The sequence below is a fragment of the Ovis aries genome, chromosome 5 (assembly GCF_016772045.2).
Source record: "Ovis aries strain OAR_USU_Benz2616 breed Rambouillet chromosome 5, ARS-UI_Ramb_v3.0, whole genome shotgun sequence".
NCBI classification, from domain to species: Eukaryota; Metazoa; Chordata; class Mammalia; order Artiodactyla; family Bovidae; genus Ovis; species Ovis aries.
In genome coordinates this window covers 7,405,581-7,424,798 of record NC_056058.1, presented here as the reverse complement: position 1 = coordinate 7,424,798, position 19,218 = coordinate 7,405,581, and the positions used below count along the sequence as shown (strand labels likewise).

The following is a 19,218-nucleotide window of genomic DNA, read 5'->3' as shown; positions in this document are numbered from 1 at the left end:
ATGCATGTTCGATCCCTGCATTGGGAAGATCCCCTGGAGGAGGGCATGGCAACCCATTCCAGTATCCTTGCCTGGAGAATCCCATGGACAGAAGGGCCTGGCTGGCTACATAGTCCATGGGGCTGCAAAGAGTTGACTTAGTGACTAAACAACAACAAGGACCAGGCACCTGAAGCCGGATTAAGCCTCCTGAAGCCACCTGAAGCTGGATCAGATAGACCCGGAAGAAATAGGGGGTAGCAGAGGTGGAGGAGGAAATTTGGGCATCTCTCCAGCTTTCTGAGATGCAGGAAGAATGTCTGAGCTTCTTTTATTCAGCAGCTGCATCCTTCAAACCTACCCTCATCTTTTAGCCTGACCATGAGGAGAGCTCATGGGGTGCTGAGACCACTTTACAGGGAAATTTGGGAATAGGATCTGGAAGAATTTGTGTCCCCTGTAACGCTTACATCCCATGTCCCAGAAGGGAAGGCTGAGCCCAGAGAAAGTGAAAGTGTTAGTCACTCAGTTATGTCCGACTCTGTAACCCCAGGACTGTAGCCTGCCAGGCTCCTCTGTCCATGGGATTTTCCAGGCAAGAATAGTGGAGTGGATTGCCATGTCCACCTCCAGGGGATCTTCCCGAACCAGGCATCGAACCTGGGTCTCCTGCATTGCAGGCAGATTCTTTACTGTCTGAACCACCAGGGAAGCCCAGAGAAAGTGGGCACAAACCACAGTGAGAGTGAGGCTCCCCACTCGGGATCTCCCTGCTCTGCCTTCCCCTGTGTGAACCCTGCTCTCTATGAGTGCCTTGCAAGCCTTACACCTCATGCTCCTAGGTGCTCTCTTCGACTGAATCCTTTTTCCTCTGAATCTAATGTGGGTAATTCCGAGTCAGGCTGGATTCTCTGTTCCTGCTTGCCACAGTCATGGCTCAACACACACCCTGGGCTGTTGGGAAGAAGGACTTGAACTCCTGCCAGGCTCCTGTGCCCTAAAGGGCAGAGGCTTCAGATCTCTGAGCTTCCTGATTCTGAGCTGAAAAATGATACATGATGCCCTCCTGGCACACGCAGGGAGAGGAGCTGCAGAGATGTTTTGGGACAAGGCTGGGCCAGGCCCTGCTCACCTGGCACCTGAACGTTCATGCTTTGAGTGCCACACCCTAGCCTTGGAAGGGCAAGGGCAGTTGTAAACTTGGGGGCCCAGAGCCACCTTTGCTCGCACTCCAACAAACCCATGTGGGAGGTGCTGAGTCTTGAGAGTTCAGGGTTTGTGCCATGTGACCCTGAGCTGGTCTCTCTGGCCAGACACCTCCGGTTTGAAGTCTTGGGCCAGATGCCAGCTTGGGGAGGAGGCATGCAGGGACTGGCTGTCAGCCAAGCCCAGCCTCCCTGTGATTCAGAGATTGGGCCAGAGGGAAAGAGACCTCCCAGAAGGAGGACGGAGGAAGTTGTGTGGGACAAGCCGCTCCTGACAGAAGGTGCCGGGCTGGTGTTGCTGGGAGTGAGGGTTCTGGCCTGGGGTAGGAAGTGGGTGCTGCGTTAGATGGAGTGGCTCCAGAGACAGAGCCGCACATCCCCTCCTTCCCCCCACCGGGGATGGTGGTTTCCTCGCAACTGGAGCTCCTGGCAACCTTCCACTAATTCCTTTCTTCATCTGTCTTTTTCTTCTCTCTCTTGCTTTCATTTCCCTTCCCTTTCTTTCCTTTCCTTTTTCTTTCTTTCTTTCTTTTTCTCCGTCTCTCTTTCTCTCTCCCTCTTCCTCTGAATTTCTGTTTCTCCCTCCCCTCTCCCAGTCCCGGTCTGTCTGTCTCTGAGCCCTTCTCGCTCCTCCCCAGCCCTCCCTATCCCTGCCCCTCACTCCCTTACTCCTCTCCCTCTTTCCATCTCTGCCTCACAGCTCACCATCACTGTCTCTTCCTTCATCCTCAGGATTCACCCGGCACCCCATCTGACCACAGGATGCTGGAGCTGAGCCTGTCCTGGCTGGGACTCGGGGCAGTGGCAGCCTCCCCGTGGCTGCTGCTGCTGCTGCTCGGGGCCTCCTGGATCCTGGCCCGCGTCCTGGCCTGGATCTATGCCTTCTATGACAACTGCTGTCGCCTCCGATGTTTCCCGCAGCCCCCCAAACGGAGCTGGTTTTGGGGTCACCTAGGCCTGGTGAGTGTGGGCAGCAGGATAGGTCTGGGGGATCAGGATGGATAGACTTCCTGAGGGTCAGGAATGGGGCTAGGAGAGCTGGGAGTCTGGGATTAGGCTGGGGTCTGTGGCGGCAAGGGAAACCTCTTGCCTCACCTCCCAACCACTGGGTCCAGTCCTCTCTTCTCTGTCCATCCTATGCTCCAATGCCTTCCTTCTTCTTCTTTTTTTAATTTACTTATTTCGCTCACTGGATCTTAGTTGTGGCACGCAGGATCTTCAACCTTTGCTGTATGTGGGAGCTTTAATTGCAGAATGCAGGATCTGGTTCCCCAACCACGGATCGAACCTGGGCCTTCTGCACAGGGAGCATGGAGTCTTAGCTACTGGGCCACCGGGGAAGTCCCCCCAGTGCCTTTCTTGTTCTCCAATGCTGTCCTCACCCCAAGCCTGTTTTGGGTCATGTTCCTGCTTGTCTTCCCCACATTTGTGCACATTTGAGGGGCTCTCAGGGTGGACTGCAGAGAGCTGGGCCCCGTGGTGTCCCCACAGACTGTACGGCTGGTCTTGAGGCCTCCTCAGAGCCGCTGTCCAGGATCTGTTTCAGCTGGGCCTTGGGCTAGTGTCTACTCCTCTGCGGGCTTCTGAGTCCCAGTAGGAATTAACTATGATCCCCACCCCATCTTCCCCCGATGGGGTCAGAGGAATGTGTGGACTGTCTCCCCTTCTCCCTTTCCTCGGGCACCTTCCTTTACCTATCTTGTCTTCCACCCCCAAGATGCATCAGTGAGCCCTGTTGCCCAACTTGGATAAAAGTGGACCACTCTCTTTTTCAGAATCACTCTGCTCTAATGGTCAAACTTCCTGGAAGGAGGCTACTGGCCCACCTTCCTAGTCTTATCCTCAGAGGCCTTTCCGCTGTGTTGAGTCAGCCCCTTTTTGCCACAATTACACTTAGGATTTTGTCATCACCCGTAAGGGCACCACCTCCAAAACCATTGATCTGAGGATTGCATTCTCTGATCACAACTCCTCTTCCTTCGAACTTCTGTTTTCTTCATCTCCCATCCTAGATCCTGCCAGGATTTCCAGTGCCTTCTACACCCCAGTCCAATGGCTTCCTTTCCATCCTACTGCCTTGGACATCTTTAGCTTAGATTCTCATCCTTTGTACTTGGGCTGCGGTGTCTGGCCAATTGGGCTTTCCTTCGTGACTCTTTGAATAAGAGCTAAACCCTCCAAGTACTCTGATCTTTTCTCCACGATGATGCTAGAGGTCACAAAACAGGACAAAGAGATGACATGAACATCTCCACCTGCCCATTCCCAGTGGGCTTTCTTCTGAATGAAACCTCTGATCTGCTGTCTCGGAGCTGCTTTCACTCACTGCCTCCATTTCTCTGTTTGCTTTCTCCTGCTCCATTCTGGTCCCTACCTCCATCTGGCATCTGATTCTGCCAGATGGCTGTGATCTCTAGGTCTCTGCATCCCATGGACTCCATCCAGCCCCATCTCATCCAACTCCCAGCAGCTCTCTGATCTTGTGAACCACCCAGTCCTCCTGAAACCTACTTTTCCTCTTGGTTCCAGCACATGGCCTCCTCTGGTCTCTCCCCTACCTCCCCATGGCTCCTCTGTCTCCTCTTGGCTCCTCCTTTGCTCTGTCTTTCCATGTGAGGAGCTCTCTGCCCCCAGCGTTCTAACCCTTTCTCCTCCTTCTGCTTCTTCTGAGGACATTTCCTCACCTAGGACTCCAGCTCGTAAGGGGGTCATCAGTTTCCTCCGTAAGTGAATTTTAAGTTCACATCTTTCCTGACCCCAAGTCATCCAGCTCCCTCCTCCTCTTCTCACGTGAAGGGGGAGGGTCTCATAAACACCTCATTCTTCGGTCAGAATCTGAACTCGCGGCTCCCTCCCCAGTCCTGCCTCTGCCCTCAGTCTAGTGCATCCTTCTAGTTGTCCACATCCCATTCTCTGCGGCCCCTGATCCTGCCCATTTCCCTCACCCATGAACCCAGTCCTAATGTGCTGCCTCCACAATCTGTCCCCAGTCTGTCCCCTCTCTGCATCTCCTATCACCCATGGCCCCATCCACCATCACTTTTCTCCAGGAATCCTTGCCAAGCCTACTCTCTGGTCTCCTTATTGCCACTGGCGTCCCCTTCATCCTCTTTCTCTTTTTAGCCCTGGATAGACTTTTCCGAAATTCCATTTAGGTCGCGCCGTTTCTTGGCTGAAAACTGTTCAATGGCTGCCTATTGCTCTGAAGATAAAGACAATGTTTCCAGGCTGGCACCCGCTGTTCTCCTTAGCCTTGTGCATGCCATGGTCACTCTGAGCTTCTGCTTTATCTCTTCGGTGAACCAAGCTCTTCCCACTGCAGGGTTCTTGCTTGCGCTGCAGGAAGCACTCCCTTTCCTGTGTTTACCCCCTGGATTCCTCCTTATCCTTCCATTTCTGGCTCAAGTATAACTGTCTTCTCTAAGCTTCCTTTGACTCCCCCAGACTCTGATCTCTGACTTTGCGCATTTGTTGCTATTGTTCAATCTCTAAGTCACGTCTGTTCTTTGCAGCCCCACGGACTGCAGCACAGCAGGCTGCCCTGTCCTTCATCATCTCAAGGTTTGCTCAAACTCATGTCCATTTAGTTGATGATGTCATCTCATCCTCTGACATCCCCTTCTCCTCCTGCCTTCAATCTTTCCCAGCATCAGGGTCTTTTCCAATGAGCCAGCTCTTCATATCAGGTGGCCAAATTATTGGAGCTTCAAAATTTCAGCATCAGTCCTTCCAACGAACATTCAGGGTTGATTTCCTTCAGAATTGACCGGTTTGATCTCCTTGCAGTTCAAAGGACTCTCAAAAGTCTTCAAGATGACAGTTCAAAAGTGTCAGTTCTTTGGCACTCAACCTTCTTTATGGTCCAACTCTCACATCCGTATGTGACTGCTGGAAAAACCATATGGATCTTTGTTGGCAAAGTGATGTCTCTGCTTTTTAATATACTTTCTAGGTTTGCCATAGCTTTTCTTCCAAGGAGCAAGTATCTTTCAATTTTATGGAGCAAGTATCTTTCAGTTTTATGGCTGCAGTCATCATCTGCAGCGATTTTGGAGCCCTGGAAAACTGTTTCCATTTTTTCCACATCTCTTTGAGATGAAGAGATGGGACTAGAATTCATGATCTTAATTTTTTGAATGTTGAGTTTTAAGCCACTTTTTTCACTCTCCTCTTTCGCCCTCATCAAGAGGCTCTTTAGTTCCTCTTTGCTTTCTGCCATTAGGATAGTATCCTCTGCATATCTGGGTTATTGATATTTCTCCGGGCAGTCTTGATTCCAGCTTGTGATTCATTCAGCCTGGCATTTCTCGTGATGGACTCTGCATGTAAGTTAAAAAATCAGGGTGATAATATATAGCCTTGTTGTACTACTTTCCCAGTTTTGAACCAGTCTTCTGTTCAGGTCTGGTTCTAACTGTTGCTTCTTGACCTGCACATAGGTTTCTCAGGAAACAGGTAAAGTGGTCTGGTATTTCCATATCTTTAAGAATTTTATACAGTTAGCTGAGATCCACATAGTCAAAGGCTTTAGTGTAGAAGCAGCAGTAGATGTTTTTCTGGAATCCTGTTGCTTTTTCTATGATCCTGCTGATGTTGGCAATTTGACCTCTGGTTTCTCTTCCTTTTCTAAATCCAGCTTGTACGTTTGGAAGTTCTTGGTTCATGCATTGTTGAAGCCTAACTTAAAGGATTTTGAGTATTACCTTGCTAGAATGTGAAATGAGCACAGTTTTATGGACTTGGCCCTGCTCATGATTAAATAGTCAATTGTCCCATTACTTATTTATTATCCATCTGTCACCCTAGATGTTTGCTCTGGGGACAAACATGATATATATAGTGGCCCAGCCTGTTTGATAAATGTTTGGTAATACTGTGGTGGAGGCCTGGGTAACTTGCCATCACTTTCCTTTCTTATCCAAGGCCAAAGGCACAGGTGTCCAGCTCCTCTCTCCTCCTCCCCCAGACCAGCATCTCACAGAACAGTATGTGCCAAGCACATAGTAAGGCTTGCCTGAGACTACAGGGTTTGTGAAAGGTTGTTGCTGAATCATGAAAAGACGCCAGGATTCTTGGCCTCCAGAGAAGAAGAATTCAATCCTCGGCCAGAGATGAGACTTGTTGTTCAAAGCTTTTTTGTAATAAAGTTTTATTAAAGTATAAAGGAGATAGAGAGAGCTTCTGACATAGACATCAGAAGGGAACAGAAAGAATACCCCCATGCTAGTTTTTAGCTGGGTGTTATATATAGTTACTAGCAGTCTGTTAATGAAAGAAAGGAATGTCTTAAAACTCAGAATGGCATCAGGCCTCTCATCCATAAAATGTATTTTGGGATAATCTTGGCACCAGACGAGTCATCCTGATTGACTTGAATCTTGCAGAAGGGCAGATTACCATACGAATAGCTTCGTTTACATAGATTAGGGGAACAATGTCTGAGTATAACGTAATGGTTTGTCAAGTAGGTTCTGAGCCATTAGGTGGAACTGACTTGAAGACAGAATCTGGGGTAAATGCATAGTACATTAACATAGCTTAAGACAATCATTTCCATAAGGAAAGTGCATTGGTTAACTCAAGGTTTGAGAATAGTTACCTTCAGGTGAAACCAGGTGTCATTATGGTAACACAGTATTTTAAGAGAAACCTCCTTTTAAATTTCTATAGAGAAGGAAAAAATTATTGCTATTTTCCCCCTGCCGCTTAAGAGAGATAAACATGTCTGACACTTGCAGCTTATTTCCTCCATTTGGAGACCCCTGGCCTTCCTGCCTGTTACCCTCTCACTTGGAATGTTCTCAGAGAGCCCTAAAGTTACCCTTCTGACTCCCCATCCAAGGGCTTGGCTGTGGAGGCTGGTCTTAGTCATGCTTTTCTCCTCCAATATCTCCTGCTGTGTGACTTTGGCTAAGTTTCTCTCCCTCTCTGAGTTGAACTTATCAAATGCCTCAGGGTCCTTAGAGAGCAGAGAGTGTGTGTTCTCAGTCACTCAGTCATGTCCAACTCTTTGCAACCACATGGACTATAGTCCAGCAAGCTTCTCTGTCCATGGGAATCTCCAGGAAAGCATACTTCAGTGGGATATTCCAGACCTAGGGATTGGACCTGTGTCTCCTGCATTTGTAAGTAGATTCTTTACCACCAGTGCCACCTGGGAAGTCCCCAGTGAGCGAGGAGCAGTCACAAAGGTAAAAATGACTTATGTTCACCTACCTGGAGCACCTGGGGGCTTGGATGGGGTGTCCTGAGGGACTAGAGAGGGTGCCTCACCAGAAAGCAACTCCCCCTTCTTCTTCTTTTAAGGGGTATGGCTTCAGTTTCTTCATTTGTAATTGGCATGATTTATGGGAGTGTCCAAGAATCAGGTTCTATCCATACTTCTTGGGAAAATCTTTGGTTGGGAAGATCGCCTGGAGAAGGAAATGACAACCCACTCTAGTATTCTTGCCTGGAAAATTCTATGGAGAGAGGAGTCTCCATAGTGGTGGGCTGTAGTCCACCAGATGGGATTATAAAGAGTTGGACACCACTGAGAGACTAAAGAGCAATAGTAGCAGCATGCGAGTGTCCATAGGTTCAGGAAAGAGATAGATAGCTAGGATGTACTGTGAGAAATAATAGACAGGATGTACCAGATAGGTATCTATATCCAGATAGATATTTGGTTGGCCAAAAAGTTCGTTCAAGCCTTCTGTAAGATGTTATGGAAAACCTGAATGCACTTCTTGGCCAACCCAGTAGCTAGCTAGCTAGGAGACAGAGAAGATGTACCGTGCATAGAGCCTCATCAGCAGAAGGGGTTCAGAGGTGAGGGGGGCTGTCTTGATTGATGGACAGAGTTAACCTGTGTCCCTTGGGGTCAACCAGGGCTGGAAAGTCCCAGGACTGTAGACCCTTAACCATGGAAGGAATTTGAGGCTATGTGGATGGGCCAAAACATGAAAGAATGTGGACTCAAAACCCAGGGATCACCCTGCTACTGACATACCTCCTCCATAGGGATCTTCTCATGTGTCCACCCCTGGGGCTGGCACCACTCCCAGGATGAGAAAAATGATTTCTTTGAGCTAAGGTCATCCTCCCTGTAGGCAGAGAATGTCTTCTCCCTTGCCCTGGGATGCCCCCTTGGGACTTGGCGAGCCTCTGAGTCCCTCCCATCTCTGGCACGAAGAAGCATGGGAAGCAGAGATTCCCTCCATCTGTGCAGGTTCCCACACGCTGTTCACTGCAGCAGCTTCTTCTGGGGGAGTGATGGCTATTGCCTTGCTTGCAGATCCTCCTAACAGTGCAGGGCTTGAGGGACTTCACTCCACTTCACTCACCTGCTCCCAGGGGCTTACAATCTGACTGGGCTCCATCATCTTCCTCATCATTTTCTGCCACCATGACATTGCCTGATCTGTCACCAACACCAAAGGTGTCTGCCTGGGACAGGTGGTAGTGGGTGCCACAGCAGTTTCTGAGGGCAGTGAGCCCCTCACTGGCAAACTTCTGTTCACTTCCTGCAGGTCCCAGGGCCTCTCCTGCTCTTGGACACCTTTGGTCATCTTTTCCCTCCTCCTCTTTCATTTATTTGCCAACCCTATTCTGGTATTCTGAACATTGCTTGGGGATCCTTGCAGAGACTGAGCTCTGGGCTCTGCTGTGGTGGACCCTCCAATCTTGGTCACACAGGATTAGAGATATCCCTGATCCTATGTGGTCTGGGTGGGTCTGAGGGAGAGACACAGGCTGGGGGAGCCCAGAGAGAAAGTGGAGCTTTTGCTGCTGGGGCAGGCTGAAGGACTTCTTGAAGGAAGAATTGCTGGAAGTGGGTCTGGAACAATTAATAGGCATTTTTTTTTTTTAAGAAAAAAAAGTGAAAGTATATTCCGTGGAGAGGACTAGTGCACTCAAAGGCCTGTAAATGAAAGAGTGAGCATCTGGGTTTTGAGCCATAGGGAGGGGTTCAGGGCAGCTACATTGATGCAGGTGGGAGGCAGAGAAAAGGTGGAGAGGAGAGTAGGGAGACAAGGGCTTTGAGACCAGGTAGCAACAAGGGATTGATTCTGAGAGCAGTGGGGAGCCAGGGAAGGTGTGGAGATGAGGAGGAACAGGAATAGGGAGTCAGAGAGATGGACAGAGAAATAGGGGCAGCAAAAGAGAGATACAGAGAAAGAGTGAGGGAGAGAGACTGAGAGAAGGACACATAGAGACATAAAAGGGAGCAAAAGAAAATACATATACATAGATACAAACATATCTATCTTCTACCTATTTATCAGTCCATCTACCCACTTCCTATCACATCTGTCATATCTGCTTATTTATCTATATATTCTCCATCTATCCATACATCTGTCATGTCTGTCACCTACCATGTATCTGTACCTATCCATCTATCATTTATCCATCTTTCTATCCATCTTTCTATCCATCCATCTATCTACCCATCATCTAATGATTGATAAGTAGATTATCTATCTAAATCCATCCATCCACCCATTATCTCCTCCCACCTCTAGCCCCTGCCCTCTTTCTCTCTCTCTCCCCGACTGTTTGCCCCTCTCTCTCAGTCAAAATACAGAGATGAAGAGAATAAGGGGATAGAGAAAGGCACATAGAGAGACATGAAAAAAGACAGAGGCCAAGAGAGAAAAGCTGACTCAGATGGAGAGAGTATAGATCAACAATCCAGGGAGAAGAGGCTAAGGCGGTGAGTGGGTGTGGTGGGTAGGGGGATGAAGTGGGAGTGTGTAACTTCTGGCGCCTCCTGCCAAGCCCGGCCTCAACCCTACCTGTTCCCAGGCGCAGAGCAATGAGGAGGGCATGCGGCTGGTGGAGGAGCTGGGCCACCATTTCCGCGACGTCCACCTCTGGTGGATGGGGCCCTTCTTCCCCATCCTGCGGCTTGTTCACCCTAACTTCGTTGCCCCTCTGCTCCAGGCCTCAGGTATCTCTCCCAGGAGCACTCCCTCCCAGCCTCTTCCCTGGCCCCTGCTCCCCTTCCCGCTCCTGGATAGACCAGGTTGAGCAGGAGAATGGACGGCATTGACAGAGACCTGCTGGGTGATGCTGGGAAAGTCTCCAGTTCTCTCTGGTTGCCAAAGTCTTTTTTCAGTTTTGGGTGGTGGAAAATCAACACTGTTGGTCCACCATGTCAGATGTTCCAGGAGAGGTCAGAGAGTGCGGGGGCAAGCATGGTGTCTTTGGTGCCTAAAAGTGCATTTTGTAGAGTGCTGTGTTGTGCCTGGGGATTTAGGACATGCTGGACCACGTAGGAGCCATGTCAAGGTGTGCTGGGACACGCTGTGTCATGTTGGGGTGTGTCTAAGCACATCGGGTTGTGTCAATGGGGTCCACTCTGTGCTGCAGCCTGGTCTGGTCCCCCTCCCCCTCAACCCCCACCTCCTACCTCCTCCCAGCTTCCTCTACTTTTGGCCCCATTCCTGCTATGCTGGGCTTGGAGGAGAAATTCAGACTCCTTCCTGGGAGCCTCCAGCCCCCAGCAAAAGTTACTTCTTCCCCCTCATCCACCATGGCCCCTGATGTTCTATTTCTTATGTCAGCCACCATCATACCCAAGGATATGTTTTTCTACAGCTTCCTGAAACCCTGGCTGGGTGAGTAACTGTGAGTGAAGGGGATGATCTTGGGGGCCCAGGGAAAGGTTCTTTTGCTTACTCCTCATGGCTGTCTCTGCTAGGGGATGGGCTCCTGCTGAGTGCTGGTGACAAGTGGAGCAGCCACCGTCGCCTGCTGACACCTGCCTTCCACTTCGAGATTTTGAAGCCCTATATGAAGATTTTCAACAAGAGCACAGACATCATGCATGTGAGTCTCTTGAATCCAGGGTCCCAGCTGGAGCGTTGGGAAAGGCGGAATGGGCTCAAACACATATGGTCTGCAATCTTGGTTGAGCTGGATAGCTTTGAAGGGGGTCACTGATTTTCCTCTCTAAGCCTCAGTTTCCTCATCTGTAAAATTGGGATGAAAGTGAAAGTGAAAGTCGCTCAGTTGTGTCCTACTTTTTGTGACCCCATGGACTATACAGTCCATGGAATTCTCCAGGTCAGAATTCTGAAGTGGGTAGCCTTTCCCTTCTCCAAGGGATCTTCCCAACCCAGGGATTGAACCCAGGTCTCCCACATTGAAGGCAGATTATTTGCCAGCTGAGCCACTAGGGAAGCCCAAGAATACTGGAGTGGGTAGCCTATCCTTTCTCCAAGGGATCTTCCCAACCCAGGAATTGAACCAGGGTCTCTTGCATTGCAAGCAGATTCTTTACCGCTTGAGGTACCCCTTTTTAAAGATCGTGATGATGGGAAAGATTGAAGGCAAAAGGAGATGAAGGTGGCAGAGGATGAGATGGTTAGATAGCATCACCGAGTCAATGGACATGAATTTGAGCAAACTCCAGGAGGTAGTGAAGGACAGGGAATCCTGGTGTGCTGCAGTCCATGGGGTTGCAAAGAGTCAGACACGACTTAGTGACTGAACAATAGCAATAAAAGGGTGGTCAAGATGACGTAATGGAATCAGGTTCCTGGCACACATTAGGTACTCAGAAAGTTTTAGTTGCTAGTCTGCTTCATGGAAGCTCTGTAAATTCAGGACAGAAATGATGAACATTGCATAGTAGTTCTTTCTGCATTACATACCACCTTAACACTCGTGGACTTGAAAGAAAGAATTAGTGTTTATTATTGTTCATGAGATGATACATCAGCTGAGTCATTCTTCTCATCCTGGTTGGAATCATGCATGCATTTGTGGTCATGGGTGGGTTATGCAGACAGCTCTGCTGTTCTGGATTTAGCTTTGGCATGTATTCGGAGCTTCGCTAGCTGTCAGCTGGTTTAAGATAGCCTTGGTGGGACAATGAACTCCTGCATTTGTCTCTTCTGGTAGCTCTCATCACCTGAGCTTGACTGCATGGTGGAGGCTGGGATCCAAGAGAACGAGCAGAAACATGCAATATCTCTTAAAACCTAGTTTGGAAACTAACACACCACCTCCTGTTAACTGAAGCAAGTCCCTGCTCAGTCCAGATTCAACAGGTGGAGAAAGGTTGCACTTCCTAATGAAACAGCTGTGAAATCTCATTGCAAAGAGTGAAAATAAAGGGAAGGTTGAAGAAATGGGGACCTGTTTGCAGTTGTCTTCCACCATGATAGTGATGAAGATGATGATGATAGTTAAAAGTTATTTAACACTTATTGTATATCAGAAGGGCCTTCCTTGGTGGCTCAGAGGGTAAACAGTCTGCCTGCAATACGGGAGGCATGGGTTCAATTCTTGGGTCAGGAAGATCTCCTGGAGGAGGAAATGGAACAGTGAGCCAGGTCCATGGCAGGTGTTGTCTAATTTATTTTCAAAATCCTGTGAGGTAGAGATGGTTATATTTGCCACTTTAAGGATAACGAAATGGAAGGTTAGAGAGGTTAGGGAGAGTGCCCAAGATAGCTCATTAGTAAGTGAGCTACGCGGAGTGAGGCAGGTATTCTAACTTGGTTTGTGCAACACCAATACAGGTCATCTTTGCTGTCGTTCAGTTGCTAAGTTGGGTCTGACTCTTTGCAACCTCATGGGTTGCAGCATACCAGGCTGTCCTATCCTTTACTATCTCCTGGAGTTTACTCAGACTCATGTCCATTGAGTTAGTGAGGCCATCCTACCATCTTACCCTCTGTCAACCCCTTCTCCTCTTGCCCACAATCTTTCCCAGCATCAGGGTGTTTTCCAATGAGTCAGCTATTCACATCAGGTGGCCAAAATATTGGAGTTTCAGCTTCAGCATCAGTCCTTCCAATAAATATTCATGTTGATTTCCTTTAAGATTGATGAATTTGATCTCCTTGCAGTCTAAGGGACTCTTAAGAGTCTTCTCCAGCACCACAATTTGAAAGCATCAGTTCTTCGGCCCTCAGACTTCTTTATGGTCCAATTCTCAAATTTGTACATGACTACTTGAGAAACCTATATGCAGGTCAGGAAGCAACAGTTAGAACTGGACATGGAACAACAGACTCGTTTCAAATAGGAAAAAGAGTACGTCAAGGCTGTATATTGTCACCCTGCTTATTTAACTTCTATGCAGAGTACATCACGAGAAACGCTGGGCTGGAAGAAGCACAAGCTGGAATGAAGACTGCCAGGAGCAATATCAATAATCTCAGATATGCAGGTGACACCACCCTTATGGCAGAAAGTGAAGAGGAACTAAAAAGCCTCTTGATGAAAGTGAAAGAGGAGAGTGAAAAAGTTGGCTTAAAGCTCAACATTCAGAAAACAAAGATCATGGCATCTGGTTCCATCAGTTCATGGGAAATAGATGGGGAAACAGTGGAAACAGTGTCAGACTTTATTTTTAGGGGCTCCAAAACCACTGCAGATGGTGATTGCAGCCATGAAATTAAAAGACGCTTACTCCTTGGAAGGAAAGTTATGACCAAGCTAGATAGCATATTGAAAAGTAGAGACATTACTTTGCCAACAAAGGTCCGTCTAGTCAAGGCTATGGTTTTTCCTGTGGTCATGTATGGATGTGAGAGTTGGACTATAAAGAAAGCTGAGTACAGAAGAATTGATGCTTTTGAACTGTGGTTTTGGAGAAGACCCTTGAGAGTCCCTTAGACTGCAAGGAGATCCAATCAGTCCATCCTAAAGGAAATCAGTCCTGGGTGTTCATTGGAAGGACTGATATTGAAGCTGAAACTCCAATATTTTGACCACCTGATGCAAAGAGCTGATTCATTTGAAAAGACCCTGATGTTGGGAAAGATTGAAGGCAGGAGGAGAAAGGGATGACAGAGGATGAGATGGTTGGATGGCATCACCGACTCAATGGACGTGAGTTTAGGTAAACTCTGGGAGTTGGTGATGGACAGGGAGGCCTAGTGTGCTGTGGTTCATGGGGTCACAAAGAGTCAGACACGACTCAGCGACTGAGCTGAATTGACAGGAAAAAACATAGCTCTGACTATACAGACTTTTGTCAGCAAAGTGATGTCTCTGCTTTTTGACACACTGTCTAGGTTTGTCATAGCTTTTCTTCCAAGGAGCAAGTGTCTTTTAATTTCACCACTGCAGTCACCATCCGCAATGATTTTGGTGTCCAGGAAAATAAAATTTGTCACTGTTTTGACCTTTTTCCCATTTATTTGCCATGAAGTGATGGGACTGAATGTCATGATCTTAGTTTTTTGAATGTTGAGTTTCAGGACAGCTTTTTACTCTCCTCTTTCACCTTCATCAAGAGGCTCTTTAGTTCCTCTTTGCTTTCTGCCATTAGAGTGGTATCTTCTGCATATCTGAGGTTGTTGATATTTCTCCTGTCAATCTTCATTCCAGCTTGTGATTCATCCAGCCTGGTATTTTGCATAATGTACTCTGTATATAAATTAAATAAACAGTGTGACACTATGCAGCCTTGTGGTACTCCTTTCCCAATTTTGAACCAGTCCATTATTTCATGTCCAGTTCTATTGCTTCTTGACCTGCATATAGGTTTTTCAAGCATCAGGTAAGGTAGTCTGGCATTCCCATCTCTTCAAGAGTTTTCTAGTTTGTCATGATCCACCTGGTCAAAGGCTTTTGTGTAGTCAATGGAGCAGAATTAGATGTTTTTTTGGAATACTTTTGCTTTCTCTATGATCCAACAAATGTTGGCAGTTTGACCTCTGGTTCCTTTGCCTTTTCTAAATCCAGCTTGTACTTCTGGAAGTTCTTGGTTCATATACTGTTGGAACCTAGTTTGAAGAATTTTGAGCATAAACTTGCTAGCATGTGAAATGAGTGTGATTGCAAGGTAGTTTGAACAGGCCATCTTAACTGCTACTAAAAATTGGATAGTGGAAAAGCCAAGTGGAAAGCAATGAGTTAACCCAGGACACACAGAACAGAAGAGGCAGAGCTGGACCTTGAGCCCAGGTCTCCTGACTTCCAGCTGTAGGGTCTTCATGTCTTGATAGTAGGAGACTCCACTCTCACTCAAGCCTGGTCTTCCCTGGGGATGGGTGTTTGGAGCACAGGACCAGAAGGCTGGGTCTCAGGGAATTCAGCCAGGTGGTTGGGATTGGGCAGGGACTTGAGTGGGAAATCCTAGCCTTAACCTTGCTCTTTTTTATGTCCAGGCCAAGTGGCAACGCCTGGCCTTGGGGGGCAACACTCGTCTGGACATGTTTGAACACGTCAGCCTCATGACCCTGGACAGTCTGCAGAAATGCGTCTTCAGTTACGACAGCAATTGCCAGGAGTGAGTCTCAGCCCAGGGCCTGGGGAACATGAGGCATAGATCCGTGGGCGTAGATGGGTCAGGGAGGACTGGTCAAGGTGAACAGAAGGGATCTTCTTGGAGGAGGTAGGTCAGAGCTGGACACTGAAGGACAGGGAAGGGAAAGAGAAGGAGCGATTCTTGCAGGTAGGCAGAACTGTTTGATAAAGGCCATGAGGCCAGGATGAGAAGAACCTGTGTGTGTAGCTGGGGAGAGACATCTTGAGGTTGGAGGAATGGGCAGAGTTCTATCTTTAGGACATTCTGAAGCCAGACAAAGAGGATATGAACTTCATCCTGAGGTTTCCTGGGAGCCATGGAAGATGTTTGGGTACATGAGGATCTTGGTCAAAGTTGAGCTTGGACATATGACTGGAGAGAAGACTGATTGTTGTGTAGACACAGGATGTGAGGAGACCACAGAGGGGAGGAAGTTTGAGCTTGGTGTAGAAAATGGGGAAGATGTGGGGGAAACTGAGAAAGATATTGGCAGGCCCAGATATTGTGTGGGAGAGAGGAAAGATGAGGGTGATTCCCATGCTCTGCCCTGATGTCTAGGACATGAGGGAGCTCACAGAGATGGGGGTCAGAGAGAGAAATGTGATTGAATGGGATGTGGTCCTGGGTAACTGACCAGAAGTGCTCTTGTAGTATGAGATCATGAAGGGAGGCAATAGCTTAAAACATCTGAAATCCAGAAGTGCACAGCTATTGATATCTCTTATCAGGGTTCCCAAGACTTCCTATTAGGAATCAGTTTCTAAGAAGAGATGGCCCGCAGATATACAGTACTCCTTTTTTTTTTTTGGCCATGCCATGTAGCTTCCTCAATCAGGGGAATTTGTGCCCCCTGCAGGGGAAGCATAGAGCTCTAACCACTGGACCACCAGGGAAGTCCCTCAGTACTTCTTAAGGCTTGCTCTGGTCTGACCCTGCAGGAAACCCAGCGAATATATTGCTGCCATCTTGGAGCTCAGTGCCCTGGTGACGAAACGAATTGAGCAGATTTTCCTGCACGTGGACTTCCTGTACTACCTCACCCCCGATGGGCAGCGCTTCTGCAGGGCCTGCCGCCTGGTGCACGACTTCACAGATGCCGTCATCCAGAAGAGGCGGCGTACTCTAATCAGTCAGGGTTCCCAAGAATTCCTCAAAACCAAGGCTAAGGCCAAGACTTTGGACTTCATCGATGTGCTTCTGCTGGCCAAGGTAGGCTTCTTGTGTGCGTGTGTGCATGCCAAATTGCTTCAGTCGTGTACAACTCTTTGTGACCCTATCGACTGTAGCCCACCAGGTTCTGTCCATGGGATTCTCCAGGCAAGAATACTGGAGTGGGTTGTCATGCCCTCCTCCAGGGGATCTTCCCAACTCAGAAATCAGCCCATGTCTCCTGCAGCTCCTGCACTGCAGGCAGATTCTTTACTGCTAAGCACCCAGAAAGCCTCAAGGTGGGCTTCTCTGGGATCTCAATTCAAGATGTAGACTGGATCTTGGTTTCAAAGGTCTGATTAAAGAACTTGGACTTGATCCAGAGAGTGCTAGGGAGTCATAGAGGATACTTGAGGAAGGGAGGGGCAGGTCAGAGAGAAGTTTCAGATGTGACTGTGTAGAAAGCTGCCTGGAAGGAGTAAAGAGGAGGCAGGAGACCAAGGAGGAGTCCCCTGGAGTGGAGTGGGTTATGGAGATGAAGAGGGAAGGATCCTGCTTGGATAATGGAGCTTCAGGGATAATCTCAGGTTAGGCTCAGGTGTCCTCAGAGCTGGTATGACTCTGAGGATCTTGCTTTCTGTTCAGGATGAAGATGGGAAGGGATTGTCAGATGAAGATATCCGAGCTGAAGCTGACACCTTCATGTTTGAGGGTGAGGGTCCCGGTGTGGGACTAGAGAATGGGCAGGGGTCTCTTCATCCCAGGGTTGGTGGGTGTTGGATCACTCCATCTTGCCTATCCTTCCCATCTTCTTTGTGGGGAGGTGGGGAAGGGTGGCTTGGCATGGTTCACCCTTTGGTGCTGAAGTATCCCAGAGACCCAAGCCTATCTGGCTGCCCCTCAGGCCATGACACCACAGCCAGCGGCCTCTCCTGGATCCTGTACAACCTGGCAAAGCACCCTGAATGGCAAGAGCGCTGCCGGCAGGAGGTACAAGAGCTCCTGAGGGACCGCGAGCCTAAAGAGATTGAATGGTGAGTGCAAGTCCTCATGGTGTGCTCTTGAACCCTCCCCACTGTCTCTGCTCTCCAGGTGGGAGCTGGGAAAGATCTTTTTCGTTGATTCTATAATTATTGCTCAGTGGGAATAGGAGCAGAGCCCAGAGGCAGAGTCTGATACCTAGTCTGAATAGCAGGTGAAAGTTTGTAGGCCTTTGGGGCAGAAAGATCTGAGCATCCACATTAATGTCCCTACTAACTTGCTATGTCACTTTAATAGAATCAGTTTCCTTTTATGAATACCATTTTTCTCCTCTATAAATTGGGGATGGGATGGGAAATCTCTCCCCAACAGTGCTATTTGGAGTACTTGGATAATATGTGTAGAACAGATGCCACCTAATATATACTCAGTATATGAACTCTTTTTCCCCTCTCTGCCTTTTCTGCCTGAAGTTGCATTTTTCCTGAAAAGACTCTCATTTCTCTTTTTTGTTCTTTTCTCTGATTCCCATGCAATAGTCTATTCCAGGGATTTTTCTTTTTTAAAAAAATTATTTGTTTTAATTGGAGGCTAATTACTTTACAGTCTTGTAGTAGGTTTTGCCATACATTGACATGAATCAGCCATGGGTATACATGTCTTCCCCATCCTGAACCCCCTCCCACCTCCCTCCCCATCCAATCCCGCAGGGTCATCCCAGTGCACCAGCCCTGAGCACCTTGTCTCATGCATCGAACCTGGACTGGTGATCTGTTTCACATATTATAATATACATGTTTCAATGCTATTCTCTCAAATTATCCCACCCCAACCTTCTCCCACAGAGTCCAAAAGTCTGTTCTATACATCTGTGTCTCTTTGCTCTCTTGCATATAGGGTCATTGTTACCATCTTTCTAAATTCCATATATATTCATTAGTATACTGTATTGGTGTTTTTCATTCTGACTTACTTCACTCTGTATAATAGGCTCCAGTTTCATCCACCTCATTAGAACTGATTCAAATGTATTCTTTTTAATGGCTGAATAATACTCCATTGTGAATATGTACCACAGCTTTCTTATCCATTCGTCTGCTGATGGACATCTAGGTTGCTTCCATGTCCTCACTATAAAAAACAGTGCTGCAATGAACATTGGGGTACATGTGTCTCTTTCAATTCTAGTTTCCTCGGTGTGTATGCTCAGCAGTGGGATTGCTAGGTCATATGGAGAAGGCAATGGCACCCCACTCCAGCACTCTTGCCTGGAAAATCCCATGGACAGAGGAGCCTGGTAGGCTACAGTCCATGGGGTCGCTAAGAGTCAGACACGACTGAGCAACTTCATTTTCCCTTTTCACTTTCCTGCATTGCAGAAGGAAATGGCAACCCACTCCTGTGTTCTTGCCTGGAGAATCCCAGGGATGGTGGAGCCTGATGGGCTGCCGTCTATGGGGTCGCACAGAGTCGGACACGACTGAAGTGACTTAGCAGCAGCATGGCAGTTCTCCACACTGTTCTCCATAGTGGCTGCACTAGTTTGCATTCCCACCAATAGTGTAAGAAGGTTTTCTTTTCTCCACACCCTCTCCAGCCTTTATTGTTTGTAGACCTTTTTTTTTTTTTTAAATTTCTTTTTAAAAA

The 19,218-nt window shown here is 48.0% G+C and overlaps 1 protein-coding gene across 3 annotated transcripts in view; it reads left to right on the top strand.

The window, feature by feature from the left end:
* Positions 1 to 1,416: 1,416 nt before the first annotated feature.
* The window catches only part of LOC106990140 (cytochrome P450 4F6-like), a 42,378-nt gene continuing 24,576 nt past the window's right edge, over positions 1,417 to 19,218 (top strand). The window contains exons 1-9 of one of the 3 annotated variants that reach the window (XM_015095773.3): positions 1,417 to 1,465; positions 1,917 to 2,144; positions 9,975 to 10,119; positions 10,736 to 10,789; positions 10,873 to 11,000; positions 15,302 to 15,423; positions 16,380 to 16,650; positions 17,236 to 17,302; positions 17,495 to 17,624. In XM_015095773.3, coding sequence (XP_014951259.2) covers positions 1,947 to 2,144; positions 9,975 to 10,119; positions 10,736 to 10,789; positions 10,873 to 11,000; positions 15,302 to 15,423; positions 16,380 to 16,650; positions 17,236 to 17,302; positions 17,495 to 17,624 — 1,115 coding nt within the window. In that variant the 5' untranslated portion in view covers positions 1,417 to 1,465; positions 1,917 to 1,946. Of the gene's footprint in view, positions 1,508 to 1,916; positions 2,145 to 9,974; positions 10,120 to 10,735; positions 10,790 to 10,872; positions 11,001 to 15,301; positions 15,424 to 16,379; positions 16,651 to 17,235; positions 17,303 to 17,494; positions 17,625 to 19,218 lie in introns of all 3 variants that reach the window. The other 2 variants (XM_027979078.3, XM_060416252.1) reach the window with 2 other exon arrangements.